General features: G+C 32.9%; 2 protein-coding genes across 2 annotated transcripts; both read left to right on the top strand.

Annotated features, from left to right (window-relative positions):
• Positions 1 to 6,122, top strand: LOC107009917 (tetratricopeptide repeat protein 5-like). The gene is made up of 13 exons (XM_027914503.1): positions 1 to 1,132; positions 1,212 to 1,324; positions 1,418 to 1,528; positions 1,627 to 1,693; positions 2,000 to 2,089; positions 2,548 to 2,642; positions 2,785 to 2,838; positions 3,326 to 3,463; positions 4,640 to 4,757; positions 4,858 to 4,972; positions 5,113 to 5,182; positions 5,712 to 5,783; positions 5,895 to 6,122. Exons 1-13 carry the CDS (start codon positions 88 to 90, stop codon positions 5,991 to 5,993), a joined length of 2,187 nt encoding a protein of 728 aa, XP_027770304.1. The 5' UTR covers positions 1 to 87; the 3' UTR covers positions 5,994 to 6,122.
• A 4,670-nt stretch (positions 6,123 to 10,792) lies between these two features.
• On the top strand, positions 10,793 to 17,140 carry LOC107010259 (tetratricopeptide repeat protein 5-like). Its single transcript, XM_015209505.2, has 13 exons — positions 10,793 to 11,065; positions 11,145 to 11,257; positions 11,347 to 11,457; positions 11,556 to 11,616; positions 11,877 to 11,966; positions 12,303 to 12,397; positions 12,539 to 12,592; positions 13,637 to 13,774; positions 15,074 to 15,191; positions 15,265 to 15,379; positions 15,516 to 15,585; positions 16,409 to 16,480; positions 16,937 to 17,140. Exons 1-13 carry the CDS (start codon positions 10,867 to 10,869, stop codon positions 17,036 to 17,038), a joined length of 1,338 nt encoding a protein of 445 aa, XP_015064991.1. The 5' UTR covers positions 10,793 to 10,866; the 3' UTR covers positions 17,039 to 17,140.
• The last annotated feature ends 8,897 nt before the right edge of the window (positions 17,141 to 26,037 follow it).

Genomic DNA, 26,037 nt, shown 5'->3' with positions numbered 1-26,037 from the left:
CTTCGCAGTTGAGCTTCAATCAGCCATAACTTTACACCATTGAACAAACAGAATTTGCAGTTGAGCTTCCAAAATCCACCATTGAAGATGAGATCTCCAGTTGTAGAGGTTCATTGGGAGAAAGGAGAAGTCCCCATTGATCTAAGATTTGCCATTGAAGAAGTTTCTGTTCGTCTAGAAGACCTAAAATCCACCATTGAAGCAGTTTCTACTGATCAAAAAGATCTAAAATCTGCCATTGAAGAAGTTTCTACTAATCAAAAAGATCTAAAATCGGCCATTGAAGGAATTTTTACTCATCTAAAAGAATCCAATCCACCATTGAAGATGAGCACTCCAACTGAAGAGGTTTCTAGGGAGAAAGGAGAAGTTTCCACTGATCTAACATCCGCCATTGAAGAAGTTTCTACTGATCTAAAATCCGCCATTGAAAAAGTTTCTATGGAGAAAGGACAAGTATCCTCTGATCTAAAATCCACTGTTGAAGAAGTTTCTAGTGAGAAAGGAGAAGTCTCCACTGATCTAAAATCCACTGATGAAGAAGTTTCTAGTGAGAAAGGAGAAGTCTCCACTGATATAACATCCAATCCATCATTGAAGATGAGCACTCCAACTGAAGAGGTTTCTAGGGAGAAAGAAGAAGTCTCTACTGATCTAAAATCCGCCATTGAAGAAGTTTCTAGGGAGAAAGGACAAGTCTCCTCTGATCTAAAATCCACTGTTGAAGAAGTTTCTAGTGAGAAAGGAGAAGTCTCCACTGATCTAACGTCCTCTATTGAAGAAGTTGCTACACATCTAAAAGATTCCAATCCACCATTGAAGATGAGCACTCCAACTGAAAAGGTTTCTAGGGAGAAAGGAGAAGTCTCCACTGATCTAAAATCCAGTCCAATTGAAGAGGTTTGTAGGGAGATAGGGCAAGTCTCCACTGACCTAAAATCCACCATTGAAGAAGTTTCTGCTCAACTAAAAGAATCCAACTACGAGGATTGGATTTTAAGGTTCACTAACCTGACGCAATTGGTCTACAATTTTGCCGACCAGCATTTCCCATCAAGTAAACAACAGAAAATCGCTGACATCGAGCATCAAATTCATTTGTGCGTCAAAGCCCTCGATTCAGTTCCTCCAGGTATGGATTGTCCAGAAGAAGAAGAAAATACATTCAGTTTCATTTATCAAGTGAGTTAAAGTGATACAAATTCGTGCAGAGAATAGGGAATCAAATCGTGAACGTACATTATTCGAGTATCTAAAAGGAAGGTTTTATAATGCGGTTCCTGGTGTTTATAAGAAGGAAGCAGAGTCTCATCTACAGAAATCTGTGAGTGAAAGAAGAATTACATATTTAATGTGTTGTTTAGTGTTGAATTTACGTTTGGTTTACTTCTCATTGTGCCTTAATTTTATCTACCAGATTGATCTTAATCCGCATCTGCGGAATGCTTGGAATAGCATCGCCAGTTGCTTTATCAAGAAAAGGGATTTCAATAGAGCTGAAAAATGCTATCAGATTGCCCTTAAAATGGTTATATTTTGCTGCCTCTTCAGTACTTAAGTTTTCCGTTCTCTAAACTTCAAATGTTCCCTTCATTTAATGGATTCTTTCTCTTTTATTTGATTTAGGGTAAAGAACATATCATAATTTTACGTGACCTTGCAGCCCTTGAACTGAAGATTTCACTATGTGAAGGTAATTCTTTTGTTTATTTCTGGTTAATTTGCTTTGTTCCATCTAGTTCTCATGGTTTGTTTTGTGTTTTAGACTCTGTCGTAGGTGATTATAAAATTTGAAGTTAGTGTATTTTCCCCATTATTTTTTTGCACTACATCCGTCTTTGAAGTTATAATTCTATCCTTAATTAGATACTTTACATTTCTCTAGTCTCTTATTAAGTTGATAATAGTACCTCATGGAAAAAATTCTGAAATCTACATTACTTTCTTTTCTTAGTGGCTGCTGCTGATCTCTTCCTCTGATTGTATATCTATTTCCTAGATTCTGAAAATCCAGCCCAGCACGTTGAAGAAAGCATCAAATATACCAAAAGGGCGCTCCTTCAGAATGCCAATGATGGAAATTGTTTATGTAAGACTACAAACAAAATCTACTTAAAAAAGGAACTATTTTAAGTTCTAATCACTTAATTCTGAGTTTCTCTGATATTGTGTCATAAACATTCTGCGATTCAGCACCCTCAGCTTTACCAATTTACTAAATTTTTACTTGGTGTTTTTCATTGATTGTGTTCGCCCTTCACATATTGTTTAGCTATAGTTAAGAAGTAGCATACAATTACAATTAAGACAGATGAAGGTGCAGAATTATATATTTTGGTACAGGGAACCATGAAGTACCATATACCCAGTATGTGGGATTTTATAAAGTGTATGCTACTTATGAAAACATCCAAGTATCCTGCTTTTCTATAATCTGTATGTTATACTTATGAAAACATCCAAGTATCTGCACACAATTTTAGTTATAATAAACATTTTGATAAATCCAATTTTCAAGTCCTTCACTGAACTTCATTTGGTTGGTAGATACCTTAGGATGTGCACATTTCAGTTACTTTGTTCTGAGTGGAGGACGGGATCACAATAATCTTCAACTTGCATTAAAGGCATTCGAAGAAGCTGTAAGTAGTTCATACAATCTTGTCCCTGTGTATTTATTTCCCGCTATTTGAACATGATATATATGTGTTAAGTATTTGCTACCTGCGAGCCTGGTTATATTAGATACTTGGAAGTTTCTTCTGATTTCCTACCTTATTTCAGAAAGAAGATGTTGCAGTGAAGTCAAACCCACATCTTGAATACGACTGTAGCCTGGTAAGTTGTTGAAAAAAACAACTGATTTTCACTTATGAACTATTGTATCATATATAAGATCTTTCAAAACACAAGGTTCTCAATTGTTGCTAATTATCACCTCGTATTTTTATGATCGTGTTCTTAAAGAACAAGAGTTGGAAAGACTAAAAATAACGAGAAGATCAGAAAATGACTATAATCTGCAGAGATCAGTGACATGTTGAATTGAGTTTGGTACAAAATAATCAATCTAGAAGAACAGTGTGTGTATAGGGAAGTACAACTTCGAAGTAGAAAAACAGTATGATTTAAAAGAATTGGCTTTAGCAAGTTTGGAAGTTTTATGCTTAGTGAAGAAAGAGTCATTAGTCTCTAAAAAAACCTCACTTTTATTTATCTTCGAATTCTATGTTTGCACATATCATGATACCTTAAATATAGACTTCACTTTCCCCCTTTCTAAATTCAAAGCCCTGTTGGGAAAATTTGATATTTGTTTTCTCAGGTTAATAGATATCTGGAGAACTACAAGGAGTCCCTAAATGGATTTTCAGATGCTGCATCAATGAATCCTGCTAGTGATGCTTTACATCAAAAGGAACTGACGCTCCAGCTTCTTAACAAATTTAAAGGATTACTTTGGGTAAAATTATGACATTGTGGTTATTTTATGTACAGCATCCGTAAGTGATATTATAATCCATTGCATTACGAATGGCTTGGTTAACGACATTAGAATCATAAGGGAAGTGAGTATGATCAAAGAAAGGTTCATTGTTTCCAAGAGGTATTCAAGGTGTCACTCCCAACATGTCACAGCGGAGTGCTTGATGTGTTCACATATGCCTGTCACTAGTATGGAACTCAATCCTGTTTAAATACTGATTTCATTGTCAGAGTTACCAAGGAAAGCTTTCTGTTTCCTGCTATAACAAAATGTATGATGAGGTAGTCCTTTAAGATGGGTTCCAAGATGATCAGTCAATATCTACAAACTTCTAGTCTGAAAACCTTTAGGTAACAAGTTCTAATGATAGCTAGGAGGGACATATACAAACATGAAGTTTGATTTTATGGTATGACTGGAAGAACACCAAAACATAGTCAAGCTTTTCTATGATTTGTAAAATTTTCTTAATGTGTAGGTTTGAGGCGCAATTGATTGGGTGAATCTTGGAATATTGCCAAACTAGTAGAGGCTAAGAAACTAGAATAGGCAGCTAAGATTATATGGAATTAAGAGTTTTATTCATAGAAATACTCTAGTTGGTTGCTAAGTTAGTAATACTATTTGTATCAACTTGGTAACTCTACTATGGCTACCCCAGGAAGCTTGGTTAAGTTTCTCCTACTACAGCAACAACAACAACATGCTCAATGAAATCCCACTTAGTGGGGTCTGGGGAGGTCGAGTGTACGCAGACCTTACCACTACAAATAGTTGCAAAGGGTACTCATGCACAATAAAGTCATCCATTTGGGAAAAGGTCTAAAAGCATTAAGCATTAGAAGTATGTAAAAGAAAAGGAGATGAGGTACTGACAGATTCTTGTGTCCTTAAATAGTCCAATTTATTTGTTCAATGAGTTAACTGAGCCCCTCCTGTATTTGATTGAACGGTGTCTGGGGTTTCATTTTAGTTGTTTCTTCTTTTTGATTTTTAGAATTTTTTCTAGAAATAGGAATGTTATGATACAGTCTCTAAAATATAATGCCTTGAGATTCTCAATTGTTAAATGTTTTTTTCTTTTGAAGCTGTTAATAAATGATGAATGAGATTGTGAAGGATGCATTTGAATTATGTGATCCTGCTTTTCAGGTTAAGCGTAATGACAAGAATAAGGGAAAGAGTAAGGGGAAGAGTCAACGAAAGAGTAAGGGAAAGAGTACGAAAACAAGCTTGGCTGACCTGATCCAATCACTTCCTAATATTGAGGGTAAGGCTTTACATTCTTCTTAGATATTGAACTGTAAACAATGAGGTGTATGATTTAGCTATATATCTATTAGTTGAGGTAATATAGTGCTTTCTGGCAGTGAATCCTCCATACAACAGAGCAACAATGGATCTCTTAACTGAAGGCCCTAACAAATTGATGGCAGTTGTAGCAGCAGTACGGTGCTTAGTTAAATATGAGTATAAAGCTCCAGTGTAAGTTACTTCATTTTCTTAACTGAAGGCTTAGGAGTTGTTCATTTTCAGCATTTCCTTTACAAGTGACAGTTTCTTATGTGTGCAGCCCCACTTTATGCTTAAATACTTATTTCTCAATGTGTACTCTTATTCTGCAGATACTATATGCTCTGTGACTCTGATGAGAAAAGTTTTGTACTTGCAGTGTTCGGCATACAGAAGGAAGCAGTAAGCACTATTTCATAATGTTTAATTGTTTCTTGGTATATTTTTCCATTAAGATCTTACTTCCTAGAAAAAAGTGGTCGAGTGAAGTATAGTATCTAGGAGAAACCGAGATAAGAAAATCATCAAATAAATTTCAGATATTGACATGTTAGTTTGCTGCTAAACTGCTGCAGCACTACCTGCCTAAAGAATAAGGGAACAATCTTTCTTCCCTTTTATCACATTCTGGATGAAAAATTTGATGAAGGGGGGAGGTACTTCACTTCTTTAATGAGTTACCACACACTAAAGATGTGAGTTAGCATTTCATAAATGTCATATCTTTGAATATTTATCCAACTTCAGATTTTCGTGGTGACGTAGCCTGCCATATTCTTATTAAAAAGGAAAGAAGATGAAAATAACATAAACAAAGCTTCTTTTAGGAAACACATGCTCTATGAAAAGTTGATACTGCAAGGAGGAAAAGAAGTGAAAAATGAAATTGGAACTTGATTTTCACATCTTAACAAACTACTCTTGTTGGCAGATTAAACAAGGAGATCAGATCACAATATTGGATCCCGTTTGCAAATTTGTTGATTTTGTAAGGGAAGGAAAGGTAAACTCGTTTTGGTATTTCTGATGCAATTCTATACAAAATGTGTCGTCACTAATGGCATGTGAGTAATTCTGTCACTCCTCACTAATGGTATTGTTATTTTTACTGCAGCATTATCAATTCAAGTCTGTGCGAGTCAATCTTCTGGAACAAGTCCTTTTAAATGGAAATCCCCTGCCTCCTAGTTCTGCCATTTCTAAACCATTATAATAGACAAAATACATTTGACACAGCTGTGGGAACTTGGAATGACATAAACTCTACTGCCTGGTGTATTTTTTTGACATTTGACACACATGACTTTGGTCAAATCCTATTCAGTTTGTTGTACTGTCTTTCCTTTCTCTTATTTTTCATATTCTTATACATGTGTATTACATATATATGTACAACACATGTACGAGTACTATCTTATAAGCGGGAAGCCATCAAATTAAAGATTGAGTTACCTAAAACTGAATGACCATTGCTTTTTATATAAATCCAATTATTCCTACATGATCCTAATCGTGTAGTTGTACATTGAAGAATACAAATAGGTGAATTGTATTCTTCAGTTTTATATCTTAAATATTTTTTCATATAAAGTTTCTTATTTGTCTAATATAAAATTTCAATAATTAACTTTTATTTTAAGATATATATAAAGTTAAAAGTTGAATTACGATTTTATCCATAATATAAATTAAAATATCATAAAAACATTTAGTTATTCAATTTAAATGCTAAATTGTATCATTTTAATAAAAATGTTAACCACTTTTGCACTTTCTTAGATTAATTCATAAATAAAATATCTGATTTAATAATATTCATCATCTGTATGTAACACCAAATTGCGAAATTGGATTATCATTTTACCCTTATACTAAATTATTTTTATAAAAAAAAAACTAATTAATTAAATATTAAATGTTTCTAAAAAAAATTAAATGACCATTTTTCATTCACTAAATTAATGTTCCTCTAATAACTTATGCTTAGAAACTAAATTATCATTAATGTTTCAATGTACAAAAAATTAATAACATATCTTTTTTAGGAATTTGAAAGGTTATTTTTAATTTACAAGCAACTTAATATGGTTTATGTATTGACAAAATGTCAAAGGTCACGTTATCCAAGAAAAATTGTTAATAATTGTCATGCATTATTTTATATTAATGTCGTTCAACTTTTAGTGTGGACAAATAGATATTTGAACTTGTATAAAGTTGAACAAATAAACACATGAGTCCTACATGACACAATACACGTAGGACACCACATAAAACAAAAAATGACATGTAGAATAACATGTAGGATATGTATGTCTGTTGGTTCAACTTTATACAAGTTTAAGTGTCACTTGTGCGCACTCAAAGTTGAAGGACATAAATGTGATTCGGAGTCAAGTAAAAATGTATATTTATGTATTATGCCAATAATAAAATCGCGTAATAAATTATTACAAAGTTATTTGTTCTCAACTTAAGTAATTGTTCCATCTGACTTTCACTTCTCATCAATATATTTGAGTTAAAATGAAATAGTTTTAACGGGTTCTTTAAGATTTTATTACTCAATAATCGTGAAGTGTGAGTTAAAGTGACTATATGTTGGTGAGAATAATAAATTTTAGGCATAATACATATATTAGACCCTAAACTTGACTTCAAATTTTAACTTTGACCTCCAACTTTCATAGTGCACAAACATGCACTTTAACTATCCAACCTTATAAATAATAAACATGCGAGTCTTGCCTGGAAAAATGTGTGTTGTGCACGTATTTTGCGCGAGTGATGTATAATTTTGAGGCCCAAAACGGAAAAAATGATGAAATGACAACTCCACCCTTAATGAATTCCTTTTATATATACTTTTATATTTCCAAATCAAAATCTCATTTTAATTTTTTTTTTAATTCTAAATGACGTGTAAACTATTTAGTTAATTGACAGTCATTGAGTGACTCACTAATACACGTGGGAGCGTTTGCATTTTACTCTCTTTGGCTCCAAAAATCAAGTGTTTATTTACTTAAAGGTTGGATAGTTTAAGTGTCTATCTGTGCATTATGAAAGTTGGAGGTCAAAGTTAAAATTTGAAGTCAAGTTTAAGGTCCAAAATATGTATTACGCCTAAATTTTATGTCAGTGAGAATAATAAATTTTAAAAAGTAATGATGTCATTATAAATTTTAATTACGAAGTAAATGGTTAGTAGATATAAATGTGAGTTGTTTTAACAAAATATAAACTTGGGGATCAATTTTTATATTAATATCTAAAATCATGATATGATATTCCATATGATTCCATATCACGGATTTTGGAGAATATGGAATCATATCTCATGATATGGAATCATGAGATGGAATCAACATAAAATCACATGTCTAAATGTTGATTCCATCTCACGATACCATATCATGATATGGTATCGCATGACCAAACGCCTAGTTAAACTTGTATAAAATTGAACAAGAAGACAATAACAGTAATTTAGTAGCGAAAGAGACTAACATGATTTTCTTAGGCATAATACACAAACATGATCCTTAACTTGGCATTATGACCCTTAACTTGGCATTAACGAACAACTACGCCCTCCAACTTTAAATGTGCACAAGTAGACACTTAAACTATTATAAAATTGAACAAGTAGACACAAGTATCCTATGTAACGTAATACACGTAGGATACCATGTAGGGTACAAAATTGTCGTAGGGTGCCATATAGGAAAAATGTGTTCATTTGCTCAACTTTATACAAGTTTAAGTGTCTTGTACATAACAAAAGTAAAATGTCATAGTTGTTAATTGATGCCAAGTTAAGGGTCATATTTATGTATTATTCTTTGAAATCCTTTAATGTATATCAACAAACTTTAAGTTTTAAAATTTCAAACGGTTAGTTTAGGCATAATACATAAACATGATATTTAACTTGGTTTCACCGGACAACGTAATTATGTCCTCCAATTTCGAGTTTGCACAAGCAAACCCATAAACTTGTACAAAATTGAATAAGTAGACATGCGTGTCCTACATGACATAATACATGTAAGACGCCATGTAGGATACAAAATTTCCATGTAGAGTGTCATGTAGGACGGATTTGTCTCTTTGTTCAATTTTATAAAAGTTTAAATGTCTACTTGTGCATATCCAAAGTTAAAGGTCATGTTTATTTATTATGTTGTTAGTTTACTTGTACGGTATTTACTAAGGCATAATACATAAATATGACCCTTAACTTGGCGTCGATTGACAACTATGACCTTTACCTTTGGATGTGCACAAACAGACACTTAAACTTGTATAAAATTGAACAAGTGGACACACGTGTCCTACATGGTATGATACACGTAGGATACAATATTTTCATGTAGGATGCCATGTAGGACGAATGTGTCAATTTATTCAAATTTATACAGTTTAAGTGTCTACTTGTGTACATCTAAAGTTCAGGGTCATAGTTGTCAACTGACGCCAAGTTAAGGGTTATGTTTATGTATTATGTCTATTTACTAATTATGCCTAATTATTTATTTCATATGTTGATTTAAGTAACAAAATTTCAGATAATTAGTATCTAATTAAAGGGCATAAAAGTCTATTAATATTTGATGGAAATTTTGGTAATTTAACTTTTAATGTTTTATCATTATTATTATTATTATTATTATTATTATTATTATTATTTCCTAAGCCAAATGAAACGCAATGTGGCACCATCAAAACAATTTACCCAAATTTATTATTTCTTTTAGACAAATTGCATAAAAATTCCCTCTGAGCTTGATAGCAAAATTTACTTTAACACTTTAACTTTACAATAATAATTTACCCCTAATCTGTTTTCAAGTGAATTTAGTGCATCCGGAAAAAGAGAGAAGGTGAGGATAAAGAGATTTTTCTAATATTATGAAATGATAACAAATTTTAGAAAATATGATTTAAAAAAATGTGTAATTAGATAACTTTTCCTATATACTTCTTTTTTCCGTAAAAACTAAAATTATTAGGTTTGTGCATAACACAAATTATCCTCACTAGTATGTTCATAAAAGTAACAAAAGTGGGACAAGGTAATTTCTTTTTGGGGAACTTTCACATATAATCATTTAGAATTAGCTTAATCACGCTTCATATCTATAGTTTGCTAGTTACGATTCGTAACTACATGTTATAGGGAGGAGAGTAGTGAGCGAAATTAGGAGAGGGAGGAGAGAGGTGAGGTAGAAAGTGGGAGAGATGTGAACTGTATATGTATATCGATTGTATAATTATATATATGTAACTGGTATAGATATGTATTTGTATATTTGGCGAGCGAGATTGGGAGAGGGAGGAGAGAGGCGAGTGAGAAAGAGCAATATTTGTATAATTCGCAGCTCATTTGTATAATTTGTAGGTACGTTTTTATAATTCGCGTATTTTTGTATAATCGAGTAATATAAAGTATGAAATTATACAAATATGATAAAACTCAAAATAACGAATTTATACAAACATAAGCATAAGAATTTTAGATAGCCATACAAATTACTTTGTATAAATTCGAAACCACACGTTTATACAAACTTTAAAAAGTTATACACAAAAAGATTGAATGTATATGTAGTGATAAAACTGAAAAATAAAGGAAATCGTCTACATATACAAATACAGACCATTGAATACATATTCAAATCAAATGAAGAATTGTTATGATACAAATGTGGCGAATTATACAAAAGTACCTTATATCAGCCCATGTAATTAATTGTTAATGTTAATTACGAATAATAATTATAGCAAATTATAACTTTGATAACTAATTAAGTAGTATAAATTTGTTTAACCACATAATTTCTCTTTCTTCGTATACTTGGTAGATATGAGATTCTAAGCTTAAAACTATTAGGGGTGAAAAAGAGAATACAAAAGCTATTAGGGGTGTCAAGGTAATTTGGTCAAATAGTAAGATGAAGAAAGTGTGATCCATGAGAATTAGAATATACTTAAAAACAGAATTTCCCACCCAAAACTTTACACACTTGGACAAAACTTTGCAGTTTGAAGTGGAGCCTTCACACCAAAATCCGTCATTGGAGATGAGTACTCCAGTTGAAGAAGTTTCTGCTCATCTAAAAAAATTCAATTATGAGGATTGGATTTCAAAGCTGGATGCACTCTCAATATGGATGTACAATTTCGGCGACCAGCATTTCCCGTCAACTGTAGAACAGAAAATCTCTGACATCGAGCATCAAATTTCTTTGTGCATCGAAGTCCTCGAATCAGTTCCTGCAGGTATGGATTATCAAGAAGAAGAAAAAAAGGCATTCAATTTCATTTATCAAGTGAGTTTAACTGGTACGAATTCGTGCAGAGAAGAGAGAATTAAATCGTGAATGTGCAATGTTTGAGTATCTGAAAGGAAGATTTTATAATGCAATTCCTGATGTTTATAAGGAGGAAGCAGAGCGTCATCTACTGAAAGCTGTGAGTGAAAGAAGAATTGCATATTTAATGTGTTGTTGATTGTTGAATTTGCGTTTGGTTGGCTTCTCACTCTTAATTATATCTACCAGACTCAATTAGATCCGCTTCTGCTGGATGCTTGGAATTGCCTCGGCTCTTGCGTTGCCAAAAAAGGGAATTACCAAGAAGCTAAAGAATACTATCAGACTGCCCTTAAAATGGTTATATTTCGCTGCTTCTTCAGTACTTAAGTTTTGTGTTCTCCCAACTTCAAACGCTCCCTTCATTTAATGGATTCTTCGTCTTTTGCTTGATTTAGGGTGAAGAAAATGCGGTAATATTACGTCAACTTGCAGACCTTGAACTGACGTTTGCACAAGGTGAATGTAATTCTTCATCTTTTATTTGTCTTGTGTTTTAGCCTCTGGCTTAGGTGATTATAAAAGCCGTGTCTGTGAAGTTCTAATTCCATCCTTAATTAGATACTTTTTATATTTTTGGCAGTCTGGAATTCTGATTTTTAATTGAATATCTTCATTTAACAAATCGAAGGAAATGTAAAATACATTTCTTCAGTCTCTTATTAAGTAAATAAAAGTAACTCATGGAGAAAATTCTGAAATCTATATCTATTTCATAGTTGCTGAAAATCCAGCCAAGCAGATTGATGAATGCATCAGATATGCCGAAAGGACACACGCTCTGGATGACATGGATGGAGGTTGTTTATGTAAGACTGCGAACATAATTTACTACAATGAGGAACTGACTTACCTATGAGATTCTCTGCTATTGTGTCATACACTTTCTGTGCTTTAGCACACTCAGCTTGTCCAGTTTGCTAAATGTTAACTTGGTGATTGTCAAAGACTGTGTTCACCCTTCACATATTGTATAGCTATAGTTAAGAAATGTTGGAAAAATGAAATTTCCAACAAGAAGTATATGCGCAGTATGTATGTTATACTTAGATATTTAACTAGTATCTGCACACAGTTATAGCTATAATAAACATTTTGATAGATCCAATTTTCAAGTACTTCACTGAGCTTCATTTGGTTAGTAGATATCTTAGGATGTGCACATTTCACTTCCTTTCTTCTGAGGGGAGGATGGGATCACAATAATCTTCAACTGGCATTAGAGGCATACGAAAAAGCTGTAAGTAGTTCTTACAATCTTATCTCTGTATATTTATTTCCCTTTATTTTAACATGACATATACGTGTACAGTATTAGCTCCCAGAAAGCCTGCTACTTTTGATACTTGGAAGTTTATTCAGGTTTTTTACTCTATTTCAGAAAAGAATTGATACAATGAAGTCAAACCCACATCTTGAATACGACTGTAGCATGGTAAGTCGCTGAAAGAAACAACTGATTTTCACGTATGAACTGCTGTATCATATATAAGATCTTTCAAAACACAAGGTTCTCAATTATTGCTAATTATCACCTTGTATTATTATGATGGTGTTCATAAAGAACAAGAGTTGGAAAAATAAAAATAAAGAAAAAGAAAGGAAGACAGGAGACCATGTATCAGGTTGTCCACTGCACCATGCAGCAAGGAAAGGATATGAGTTTGCAATTTTTTGTGTGGATCACAGATAGACTTTCTTTCATGCAGCAAGGAAAGGATATGAGTTTGCAATTTCTTGTGTGGATCACAGATAGACTTTCTTTCATCATCTTAAAGGTTGCAGAGAATGCCTCTAAATAATCTTGGATCTATCAGAGTTTGAGAATCATTAGGATCTATGTTGATATATAAACATCCAAAGGAATGAAACCATTCAAAAAGAAGACTCTGAAAACTTTACAGATAAGACAAAAGTTGGTAAATTAAAGGAAAAAGCCATGATTAGAAATAGAAGCATTCTCTCATATAATAGGAAATATGTACACAGGTTGTAATATGATAAGGAAGCACTGAAAGCCTTACAGAGAAAAAGAAAGCTGTACGTGAAAAAGTTAAGAATCTGATAAAAAAAAAAAAAATTGCCAATAAGAATCTGATAATAACTCATTGAATTAGTTACCTCTTTCTGGTAGTTAAGAATCATGTTTGGTACGAAAAAGTTCAGTAAATGATTATTGCATGATCAGTGACATGTCGAATTGAGCTTGCTACGAAATAATCTATCTAGAAGAATAAGTGTGTGATAGGGAAGTACAATTTGAATTACAAAAACCGTCTGATTAAAAAAGAATTGGCTTCAGCAAGCATGAAAGTTTTATGCTTAGTGAAGAAAGAACCAATATTCTCTAAAAAAGCTCACTTTTATTCATCTTCAAATTTTATGTTTGCAGATTTCATGATATCTTAAATATAGACTTCAGTTTCCCCCTTTCTAAAATTCAATGCCATGTTGGAAAATTTGATATCTGTTTTTTCAGGTGAACAGATATCTAGAGAACTACAAGATGTCTCTAACTGGATTTTCAGATGCTGCATTAAAGAATCCTGCTAGTGATGCTTTACATCAAGTGAAAGTGACGCTCCAGCTTCTCGACAAACTAAAAGGATTACTTCAGGTAAGATTATTTGATTGTGGTTATTTTATATAAAGCATCAGTAAGTGATAATACAATCCATTGCATTAAGAACGGCTTGGTTGAAAACATTAGAATCATAAGGGAAGTGAGTATGATCAAAGGTGCATTATCTTCCAGAATATATACAAGTGCAGGCCAGTGATAACTACTTAATTACAAGAGTTAGTCAAAAAGTCACACTTCCTGCAATTGCAAACATCTGACCTGTCCAACTCCCAACATGTCATACTGGAGTGCTTTGATGTGTTCACACTTACCTGTCACTAATATGGAGATCTAACCTGTTTAAACACTGATTTCATCGTCAGAGTTACCAAGAAATGCTTTCTGTTTCTTGATATACCATAATGTATGATGAGGCAGTCCTTTGAATGGTTCCCGAGATAACCAGTCAATATCTACAAAGTTCTGCTCTGACAACCTTTAGGAATAAGTACAAATGATAGCTAGGGTGGACTTATATAACTTGAAATTTGGTTTTATGGTATGACCAGAAAAACACCAAAAGATGCTCATGTTTTTCAATGATTACTAAAATTGTCTTAATGTGTAGGTTTGAGGCGCAGTTGATTGAGTGAATCTTTGAATATTGCCAAACAAGTAGAGGCTAGGGAACTGGAATAGGCCGTTAAGATTATGCGGAATTAAGAGTTGTTTGGATAGAAATATTCAAGTTGGGTGTCTAAGTTAGTAATACTATTTGTATCACTGTGCTAAAACAGATCAACTGATCATCTTTGTAACTCTACTATGGCTACCCCAGAAAGCTTGGTTAAGTTTCTCCTACTTGATGAATTTTTTTCTGAATTCTTTTCACTAACAACAACAACATGCTCATTGAAATCCCACTAAGTGGGGTTTGGGGAGGGTAGAGTGTACGTAGACCTTAAACTACATATATTTACAAAAGGTACTCATGCACAATAAAGTTGTCCATTGGGGAAAAGGTTTAAGAATTAAGCATTAGACTTATCTAAGAGAATAGGAGATGAGGTACTGACCGGTTCTTGTGTCCTTAAATAGTCCAATTTATTTGTTCAATGAGTCAATACAGCACAGCCCTGTATTGACTGAACGGTGCCTGGGGTAACATTATAGTTGTCTCTTCTTCTTTCATTTCTTGAATTTTTTAAAGAAACAGGAAAGTTATGATGTAGTCTTTGAAAAATAATGCCTTAAGATTCTCAGTTGTGAAATGCTTTCTTCTTTTGAAGCTGTTAAGACATAATGAATGAGATTGTGAAGGATGCATTTGAATTACGTGATCCTGTTTTTCAGGTTAAGCGATATGACAAGAATAAGGGGAAGAGTAAGCGAAAGAGCAAGGGAAAGAGTAAAGGAAAGAGCATGAAAACAGGCTTGCCTGCCATGATCCAATCACTTGCTAATATTGATCGTAAGGCTTTACATTCTTCTTAGATATTGAACTGTAAACAATCTAGTTGAGGTAATAGAGTGCTTTCTGGCAGTGAATCCTTCATACAAGAGAGTAACCGTGGATCTCTTAACTGAAGGCTTTAACAAACAGATTGAGGTTGTAGCAGCAGTACGATGCTTAGTTAAATATGAGTATAAAGCTCCAGTGTAAGTTACATCATCTTGGAGGAACCCACATGAGTTGATCATTTTCAGCATTTCCTTTAAAAGTGAAAGTCACTTGTCTGTGCAGCCCTAGTGTATGCTAAATACTTATCTATCAACGTATACTCTTAATCTACAGATACTATATGCTCTGTGACTCTGATGAGAATAGTTTTGTACTCACAGCGTTCGGCATACAGAAGGAAGCAGTAAGCACTACTTTATGCTGTTTAATTAAATCTTGGTACATTTATCCATTAAGACCTTACTTCCTAGAAAAAAGTGGTCTAGTAAATACTGATATGAGAAAATTAATAAATAAATTTCAGATATTGACACGTTAGTTTGCTGCTAAACTGCTGCAGCACTACATGCCAAAAAATAAGTGAAGGATCTTTCCTGTCTTTATTCAGTTCTTATGTTTCTTGATACATTTATCCATTAAGATCTTAGTTCTAAGAAAAAAGTGGTCTACTTCTTTAATACATAGTCAAACACTAAAGATGAAAAGAGAGAATAGTAAAGTGAGTTAGCATTTCAAAAAATTTCTGTAAATTGGAATAATTTGTTTCTATGTCATTCTATCAAACACCATTCTTATCTTGATTTCCCCATTTGTCTATACTTGAAGAGGAAAAGATTTCATTTGCCGCTTAAGTAATCCATTAGTGAGCCTCAATATCTCTTAATAATGATGATCATCTCATTCAAAATGTTTTATCTTTGAATATTTATCCTACTCCAGACTTTTGTGGTGACACATAGCGTATTCCTACTAAAATGGAATAAGAAGATGAAATAACATAAATGAAGCTTCTTTTAGGAAATGCATGCTCTATGAAAAGTTGATACTGCAAGGAGAAAAAGAAACAAAAAGGAAAAGAAGTGAAAAATGACACAGGAACTATGAGTCATGACAATACTGTTTTATATCAGAGTAATTCACTGATATTTAGTTTCTATAAGCATTTCCAATCCAACTCCCCATTAGATATTCACATCATTACTTAACAAACTACTGTTGTTTGACAGATTAAACAAGGAGATCAGGTCATACTATTGGAGCCCATTTGCAAATTTATTGATTTTGAATGGGAAGGAAAGGTAAACTCCTTTTAATATCTGTGGTATTTCAGATGCAATGCCATTACAAAGATGTCATTTTTCTTGCTATATCACATTTCCCCCTCTATAAGCACCACATCTTAGATGAGTTCTATTAGCTTATGGATCCCTTTATTTTGTGTATCGACTCCACCTTATAACACTTGAGCCTCTTGCAGTGGTAATTTAATTTGGTGTCAATGGTATGGTAAATTTGGCAAGTTACCTAAACAGGATAGGAGTTAATCTGGTCCCAGTCTGCCCCTTTCTTGGTTGTAATTGATTGGAAGCAGAGCGGTCTTCCCTAAACAGGAACATGAAGTCATTTCTTGCAGTTTCTGAAACCAAACAGTTTCCAAATGAATAATTGGATAACAGGTGGTTTAAGTGCTGGAAGAATAATGATTTGCCTTGCCCATATGATTTATAATAATGGTATTGTTATTTTTACCGCAGCATTATCAATTCAAGTCTGTGCGAGTTAATCTTCTGGAACAAGTCCTTTTAAATGGAAATCCCCTGCCTCCTAGTTCTGCCATGAGTGACTCATTACCATAGGCATAATACTCGTGTCTATTACATGCAGTAGCCCGTGTATTTTTTTTTCAATCTGACAATGACATTTCCTTATAGATGATATATTTTTTTTGACATTTGACATCGATGACTTGTATGAAGTAAAACTTGTGTTCTCTTTCTAGTTCTTCGGTCAAATCCTATCTTTTGATAAGCATTATTTGTTGTCTCATTAAAAACCTTGCTAGAAAAATTCAGTTGGGAAAAACTTCGGTAAAGGAAAAAAGAATGCAACACATATTTTACTCCTCCTGATTAAAAACCACCACTTAATTTCTTGTGATGATGTCATGCAATCTTCTATACCAACTTCTCAAATATTGATATTGACAGTGTCTTTATGATCAAATCACATTCACGAAAATGTTGTATCGTTGAACACATCTTGATATATAATTTTTTGCTTTCATGTATATATATGATGAGGCTTTGAGCTTAATTAACCAAATACATTCTTGAAAATCATTCTATTGGTGACCTTGTTAATGCAAGTAAATTGCTCATTCAACTTATTCATAGTAACAACCATATGTGGACACTTTTATTTGCAATTGATTGTCTTGTAGAATAACTTTATATATGTACTCGATGTCATTTCAACGTCTTCTCGTTGCGGAGTAGTGAAATTTTGTCAATAAACTCACTGCAAAATATTTGATCATATATAGCAAGGTCCAATGGTTTCCTAATTGACTGATATGGAGATTCATCACTAAGAAATTTTTCATTCTTCATTTGAGATCGAAATGATTTATTTATGTCAAGCGATCTCATAATCATTGGGGTACTCGATATATGTGAGTTATTCATGTAAAATTGTATCATAACTGTTCTATGTATGTTTATTGATGGACAAATATTCACTTGTCAAATTCTCAATAAGTAGATCAAGAATTTTTTATCTTAACAGAGTTTTTTTTTTTTCATTTTAGATACCCATTTTCAAATGTTCAAACTTTCGGAAGCTCTTTAAGATTGCTAATAATGTTCAAGTTATCAACATACACAACTATTATAACAAATTTATGTAAAACCCCAGAATTTGGAAAAGGGAGAAAATAAAAATTTTGGATTGCAGGTTGTGTCTACGGTTCTCATCTAAGGACCTAGAAGCTTCTACTAGTCGTATATAGCAACCGTAGAAAGTGGTAAAAAATAAGTTTTTTTCAAAACAAATCCTAGTATCCTTTTTACGACTCACCAGGTGGGTCCACCATTTCATTACGAGTCATAGATAGGTCTCGTACGTGACCCCAGACTTATTGAAATTTTAAAGCCTAGAGTTCGTTTCCACAGTTGGCATGTACAGACCGTAGGAGACCTACGAACCGTACATGAATTTCGTCAAAATATCGGTATGATTAATAGTCTCTGAACCTATAGATGGTTGATCAGTTTGGTCCGTACAATCGTAGATGTGGGTCGACAGTTAATTTTAAGAATTTTTTTAGTCTTTTTCCTAATTATTTAATGCCTAAACTAGGTTGTTTTGATCCTAATCCTAGGCCATATATAAGTCTTCTAAACCTAAAAACTACCTAGTTTAAATCACTTTTCTAAAATTCATGAATCCCCTCCAAGATCGTCCCCCAAATTTCCATCAAGAGCCAAGGAAGGAGAAAGGTGGGATTTGGCTTGAAGAGCTCTAATTCACCATTGATTGCTAAGGTATGATGATGTTCATCTATGGAGTCCTTTCTTCCATAGGGTTCCTAAATTATCCAATTTTACAAGTTAGTTCCTCCAATCAAATTTAGGATTCTATTCAATCTCATGGATTATTTTCAATTATGAACTAATTGATTGTTTCTATCATATTATGCATGAATTGGAGTAACTATGTGTTTTAAGTTAAACTTACATGAACCAATGCATGATCCATGATTTCTAGACTATGATCATATGATGAAGCTTATGAATTATGAAAGATGAATTTATTAAGATATGCATGTTTCTTTATGAAATTGATTAAGTGATTTAAGGTTTCTTTGAGAGTAAAGCCTCGATATAATAGTTTTGTGAAAGAATTTCTCACATATTACTCAAAACATGATTGTGAAAGGGGTTTTCTCACAAAAGAATTTATAAGGTTGAAAGGTTTTCTCACCTAAGTATAATTAAGATTAAGGATTTATTCTAAATAAACTTTAGTTTGGATTGGTTGCTTAATTGTGTCTTTTCATGGATGACGAAATAAATTGTGATTTATGATTATTCAGTGGGATTTAAGGAGCTATTCTAAATTAACTTTAGTTTGGATTGGTTGCTTAATTGTGTCTTTTCATCGATGAAAAAATAAATTGTGATTTATGATTAATCTATGGGATTTATACTTAGTATCCAGAGGATATTGAGGTGGAAGCTCTACGATAGTTGAAGACCGGGTTTCCAGCAGCAATATCTCTATCCCATAACTATGTGCCACCATATGTTTGTCTTAGAGATCTACGTATTCTCTAGGCTTCTTGTCTCATGAATATACTACTTTTTTTAAAAAAAGAAAATATTTTGTTACGCTGGACGCTTTCATCAATAGATTACATTAATTCATAAAAGAAAGCAACTGGTAATGTAATATGTTTCGGTCATAATCTGAGGGATACTCATGTTTTATCTCTAAGTTAGGGTTTTTTAACTTTTAATATAAGGACTAGAAAATGGTAATTTATTCGTTTATGGGTTGATTAGTGTCACGTTCCGAGCCTACACCTTGGGGGGACTACACTCGAGAAGCATTGTTGGCCCCAAGTGGATCCTTGGTCTGGCTTAACTCTTAGCGGAAGATTTTACTCAACAAAGATAAATCGATGTAATAAACTAGAATGTTGTAAAGGGAACATTCAACTGGCCAATAAGGAAAAGTTAAATCTCAACATAATAGAATGAAAATGTAAAGACAAATGAACTAACTAGTTGTCTATGAAGCCTCTAAACTATTTGGGATGTCGAGACAAGACTCCCGATCATCCTAACAACTAAAAATAATAAAGCAATGTAAATAGGGTTCCTTCAGAAAGCAAGAAGACTCACCAACTGACTCTAAGTGCTCAAGTGGATTACAGGCGCTTGATGTTGATCCTGGTTACCGTATTTGCATCATAAAACGACAAAAGCCAAATGACATCAGTACATTGAATGTACGAGCATGGGAGGGGAAAACTAAACATGACATAAGCTTGAACTAAAATCTAAAAGAAACACTTACCTCAACTTTACTCAACTCATGGAAAACCAACTCAATGTAGAAATAAACAACAGTAAAGATGCAATTTAATATAAAGCATTTAAAACAGTAAGACACAACTCAATATACATATATAATAAAGTAATATAACTCTGCAGAAATTTCTCTAACCATCAACCATCATTATGAGTTATGTCATGATACAACGTCTCACCCACATTGCCAACTATCTTATAACTTGCCGGGATATAAAATGCCTTAACTATATGGATCAACTAGCCTATGTGAAAAGTCACTAAGGAATCATCTAAAAGTATGACCTCTCTAGCCACATTGACTGCATGGTTTATGGAGACATTGAGTTGTTATGAACTCATCCTGACATCGATGTTTAATACTACTCCCAAAATACTCAACTCGTATGTTTAAAAACAAAAACGGTTTCTATGGTTTGAGATAATTACTCAAAACCTAGATCAAAGGCTCTCTTGGAAATCTTGTTTAAATGTAAAAACATTTACTCTTTGAAAATACTTAGTTCTCATATACTCTTTTGGAAGAAATGAACTTCATTTGTTACTCTTTCTTAACTCAAAACTCAAGTCTTAAAACAACTTTAAAGCATTTGCAAAAGAACTTTTGAAAGGACTCTAAAAACTTTCTAGATTTGACTCTTGACTTTCCTTGAATTTGAGTTTATGGATTCAAGGATTGTGATTTGTTATAGGACAAATCTTGTAATGCTTAGGAGTATTTTTAGATAGTTAAACATAAGAAACGATCAAGAAATCATTGTCAGGAAGCAAGTCCACGACGCGGAGATGTATTCAAATATTTGGTTGTGAAATAAATTTTGAGGCAGAAGGGTCCGTGACCACTCTGCGACGTGGAGAAAAAAATTCTCATCCTGAGGAACAAGTCTATAACGTGGACCTGGTACCCAGATTTGCCAGACTTTTTCCTTTTTCGTTTTCTAGCCCCAATTCACCTATATTCAATTTTTTCCCTCAAATTCTCTTTAGATTTAGATACCTACTAAATGTACACAAGAATCGATTCATAAATGGCTCTTTAATCGACACGATTTCCTTAAGAACTCAACAATCTCATTTTAACTCAAGAAAGAAAGCAAATATTCAAGAACACAATTCAAAATCATCAACTTTCAACTTTCTAGAACGAATTTTGCTAAACTAAACATGATTGGCCCGTAGGTAAACGAACCCAACGCTATGAAAGTCTCACATATCTCTTTATGGTTCAACCCTTGGCAAAATGACTTCGATTCCACAAGAAATCTCCAAGAATGTCTAAACTTCTCTCCTCTTTTCTCTTCTCTCGAAGCCCGAGCGCATAATTCTTAATTGCTTAAACTAAACTAACTCAGTTTAGACCCCAAATAAATTCCTAAAACCGGAACAGATTAATTGGGTTATGAAGAAAAACAAAATACCCCTCTAAAATCCAATTGACTTTCTTTATCCGGACATTCCAACTTCAAACGAGCATATCTCCCTCATACGAACTCGAAAACTAACAAACTCAGTGGCGTTGGAAAGATAATTCCAAAACCTTTCATTCAGTATCTTATAGACCACCTAAATCTTCATGTACCAGGAGTTATGTTAGTTTGAAGTTGACCCAAAACTCATACTTAATTGGCTTACCTTGTCAAACTTTTCAAATTTGCTTATTTCCAAAAAATAATTTCTTTCAAATTCTATTTCTTTCAAATAGTGAGGTGTTACCATTAGTGATTAGTTTTTGATGATTTCTTGCGCATAAACTCCTCAAACTAAGGATAAACTAGTTTTGTTGTCAATTTATTATTTTAACCTTGCATTCTTAGGGTTGACTTTTTGGATATGAAATAGAAGTATAACAATATGAATTCATATGGTTATGTTGATTACGTATTTGATCATATTAGAATCACTCGGAGGCATCAACGTGGATACATAAATGTGCTATAATAATAAAATATTTACCATTTATAGCAATAATATTTTTTTTTCACTTGATCGCTTTTAATTCATTTATAATACAATTTTAATACATATTACAGATTTATCACAGTATTGCTATAAATGGTAATAAACAAAAAGTATTGCTAAAATCAGTAATTATTTTTTAAAATGTATTAATTTATGTAATTTTTCCTTTATAATTTGACTATTAAACATTGAAAAATGACAGAAATACCACATTTAAGTTCTCTTATTACCATTATCCCCTATTAGTTTTAAAAATCCCCGAATCCTGCATTTTCACACATCAGGTTAATGTATCAGCACATCAGATTAATGTATCTTGCGCATCAAATTAATGTATCTTGTGTATCAAATTAATGTATCTCGCACATCAAATTAATGTATCATGTATAAAATATACATCAGATTAGAGTATTATGTATAAAATGTAATGTATAAAATGTAATGTATCTCGCGCATCAGATTAATGTATCAGCGCTTATATTATTGTATCGGTTTGAGGGATGTTTGTAATTATTAACTTATAAGGGACAAATAGTAATTTTACCTTAGAAGTATGTGATTTTTGTCCTTTGCCCTTAAGTATTTGATTAAGGTAAGTTAAAAGACTTTCTTTCTTTGACTGATCTTATGAAGTGCTAGTCAGGAATAAACCAGAAATGCAAAAGAAATGCAGAGATTAGTGACATGTTGAATTGTGTTTGGTACGAAATAATCTATCTAGAAGTACAACTTCGGATTAAAAAAACAACGTGATGTAAAAGAATTTGCTTTAGCAAGCTTGAAATTTTATGCTTAGTGAAGAAAGATCCAATAGCCTCTAAAAACAACCTGACTTTTATTCATTTTCAAATTCTATGTTTGCAACTTCATAGTTCACATAGAAACTTAACTGCCGACCTACGGTTTCTGGTAGCTCCTGCATAGGCAGCAGCTGCGCAGCTATCATGGCTGCTACAACCATTGGACGACCTCCTTTCGAGGCTGTCCAGCCCGCCCCACCACCCCAAACCACCATATACGCCATTCTTTTCAATTCCAATACTATAGATCCTAAACAATCTGCCCTAATTAACTCAAAGATAATCTTAAAATCAATCGAAATAATTCATGGAGAACCTATATCATATTTTCAATAGAAGAAAGACAAGACTTTATGATCGAAGAGCGATTATGTCAAGCAGTGGTGTTTAAATTATCCCATGGTGCGCCAAATTTGAAGGTATTACTGTCAATTTTACCGAAACATCTTGGTACCAAAGATAATTTTTTAATTGGCTTACTTGCTCCAAGACAAATTTTGTTGAGGTTTGATCAATATGAAGATTATGTACTAGTTTATCTCGTTCAGTTAACTATCTTCTCTATAATTGAGAGGAGCACCAGTGTAGGGTTTTTCCATGGTCCATTGGATATAACCCTAAGAAGGAAACAATGTTAGCTGTGGTTTTAATTTCTTTACCGAACTTATCCTCAGATTTGCTTGCAAAGAAATCTCTGTTGTCTATAGCATTAGCAATTGGGAAACCAATAGTTAATCTACTCAAATCTAGTCAAGATGTAGCACGGCTAGGGTCAAGGTTATACTTGTCTAATGGAAAAGCTTCCAAATCGTATAAGGTTGTAGTTTGTGGTAGAAAATCTGGTAAGTTGATCGAGGTTTTTCAAGAGATTATACATGATAATCGACCTCTGTATTGCAATTATTGTAAGCACCAAGGTCATGATAAAGATAGTTGTCGTTTGATGTCGACAAGAAACCAAAATAAAAACAAATTAATGATACCATTGAAGTTGCTTTAAAAGGTACTACCGACCTTGAAAAGTATCAAGGTGATGCGAGAGAAATACCAAATGAATAAAGAAAGACTATAGTTGTTGATCAAAATAATGTTACTTCTTTAGATCGACAATTGGTTACTTCCACTTTTGGGCAAAATCCTGTAGACTTAATAGATGTTAATACAAGTAAATATTGGTGTTCAAATAATTACCGAAAACAAAGGTGATCGCAATAACTTACAGGCTGCTACTAGTGAGGTGCAATCAAATGATGTTGGGCTAAATTTGATGTCTAATGCAACTAAAATCGCAGGGGGAACACCAAGAGCTGAGGTTGATGCGCTGCGAGTTGGTTCAGGGAAAAAATTAATGGATTCACACAAAAACTAATGGATATATCTCATGTTGAACATTCTGAAAATTCTGGGCAACATGTATTGCAAGTTGAAATGATAATCCAACTAAAATTTGGACACTAGTTGCACACAAATATCAACTAATAGTTGGATCCTTGCCCGAGTCAAAACAATTCTCCATGTAGTGAAAATGGTCCTAATGAGAATTTTCATGACAATAAGAAGAGGCAAGATATTAATACTACCTCAAGAGACCTGTTATGTTCTAATAGCTTTAAAAATTTGTTGAAGACTATTGGAAAGCAAGTACGGTTAACAGAACAACGATTTGATTCAAGAAAATAAGGACTCACCACCTGCTTTGAATAGCAAATTAAGTCCAGAAGCTCCTGTATTTGTGCCTAAATGTGTGCTTGCAAAGAAGAATGAGTCAATGGCTTAGTGTCAAATACAATTGATTTGGGTGAAAATTCCCTTAATGAAGATGAGGAAGACAACATGCTGGACATGTGTCTTGATATAGTGGATAGAGAGGGGATATATCACCTAGGCAACAACGAAGTGGAAGCGACAAAACCAAAAAGAAGTTACATGAAAATCAACATAGTTGGGACAGTAAAATGACTGAGGAGTTTGTTCCAAGAAACCTATCGATGCGACAAGCAAAGCAAAACCATTTGACGATATAATAGGTTCAACTAGATCCAATAAATTCATATTGCATCTAATTTGTATTAATTTGAATTTAGAAATTGGCAATATGGATATTTGAGCATATGGTATAAATTATTCATATATTATCAAATCCATCTTGTATTAATAGAAGTTTTATCGATTAAGTAACACGTACAAGAATAATAACACAATGACAAATAAAAATGTATTCCCACAATAATGCAAAATGATACAAGAATTACATAAAAATGTGAATTGTATACCAAAATTAATTTGGACATCCATACGTTGACTCCAAATGGAAAAGAAAACTTAAATATAAGCTAATAAACAAAAGATATGAAGGAATAGGTCATCTCTTCTATACTTTTAAGTTCAACTATTCTACTGTAAGAAAACTTCTCTTTTTATGATTTCATCTCTTATGCTTCTATACAAGTATTCTACTATGAGAAAGCTAACTTCAGACTGATATTAGCTAGTTTTTTGATGATATTTCATATCATTATTTAGCAAGAAGATTTTAGAACCGTAGATGAAAAAGGAAAAACAACAATGATCTAGGGACAAGCAAATTGTAGTTATAATTTATAGGTATTTATAGTGATATAATTAACTGTCTTTTCACGTACCAAAATTCAATAATGAGACACATTGACATAAATTTTATTTTTGGTTTCAAAATTGAAAGAGTCACTGAATTAGAAGAATTTCAATAATGAGGCACATTGAATCATTACACATAATTTTTATTTTTGATTTCAAAGTTCAAAGAATCACTGGATTGAAAGAGTTTCATACACATTGTTTTGTCTTCTACTTTAATTAAATTAACTAACCTAATCAATTATTGTTGGGTTTTATTTGCCCTGATCTTACCCATAAATAGGTTTTCCTCTTAGGAAAAGGTTTTGGATTGACTAATTCTTTTTTGGTAGGAAAAGGTTTAGGACTCTATAAATAGAGGCATGTTCCTTCTAACTTAATCAGCAT

This window comes from Solanum pennellii, chromosome 2 (assembly GCF_001406875.1).
Source record: "Solanum pennellii chromosome 2, SPENNV200".
NCBI classification, from domain to species: Eukaryota; Viridiplantae; Streptophyta; class Magnoliopsida; order Solanales; family Solanaceae; genus Solanum; species Solanum pennellii.
The sequence above is the reverse complement of the archived record's forward strand: the minus strand, read 5'-3'. Positions and strand labels throughout refer to the sequence as shown.

Excerpts from the sequence above, each read along its gene's own strand:
- LOC107009917 (XM_027914503.1), top strand. The coding sequence starts at position 88 with ATGAGATCTCCAGTTGTAGAGGTTCATTGGGAGAAAGGAGAAGTCCCC. Across the intron at positions 2,643-2,784 it reads TAAAGGCATTCGAAGAAGCT|AAAGAAGATGTTGCAGTGAA; the intron begins GTAAGTAGTTCA and ends ACCTTATTTCAG. Across the intron at positions 2,839-3,325 it reads TTGAATACGACTGTAGCCTG|GTTAATAGATATCTGGAGAA; the intron begins GTAAGTTGTTGA and ends TTGTTTTCTCAG.
- LOC107010259 (XM_015209505.2), top strand. The coding sequence starts at position 10,867 with ATGAGTACTCCAGTTGAAGAAGTTTCTGCTCATCTAAAAAAATTCAAT. Across the intron at positions 12,398-12,538 it reads TAGAGGCATACGAAAAAGCT|AAAAGAATTGATACAATGAA; the intron begins GTAAGTAGTTCT and ends ACTCTATTTCAG. Across the intron at positions 13,775-15,073 it reads AACTAAAAGGATTACTTCAG|GTTAAGCGATATGACAAGAA; the intron begins GTAAGATTATTT and ends CCTGTTTTTCAG.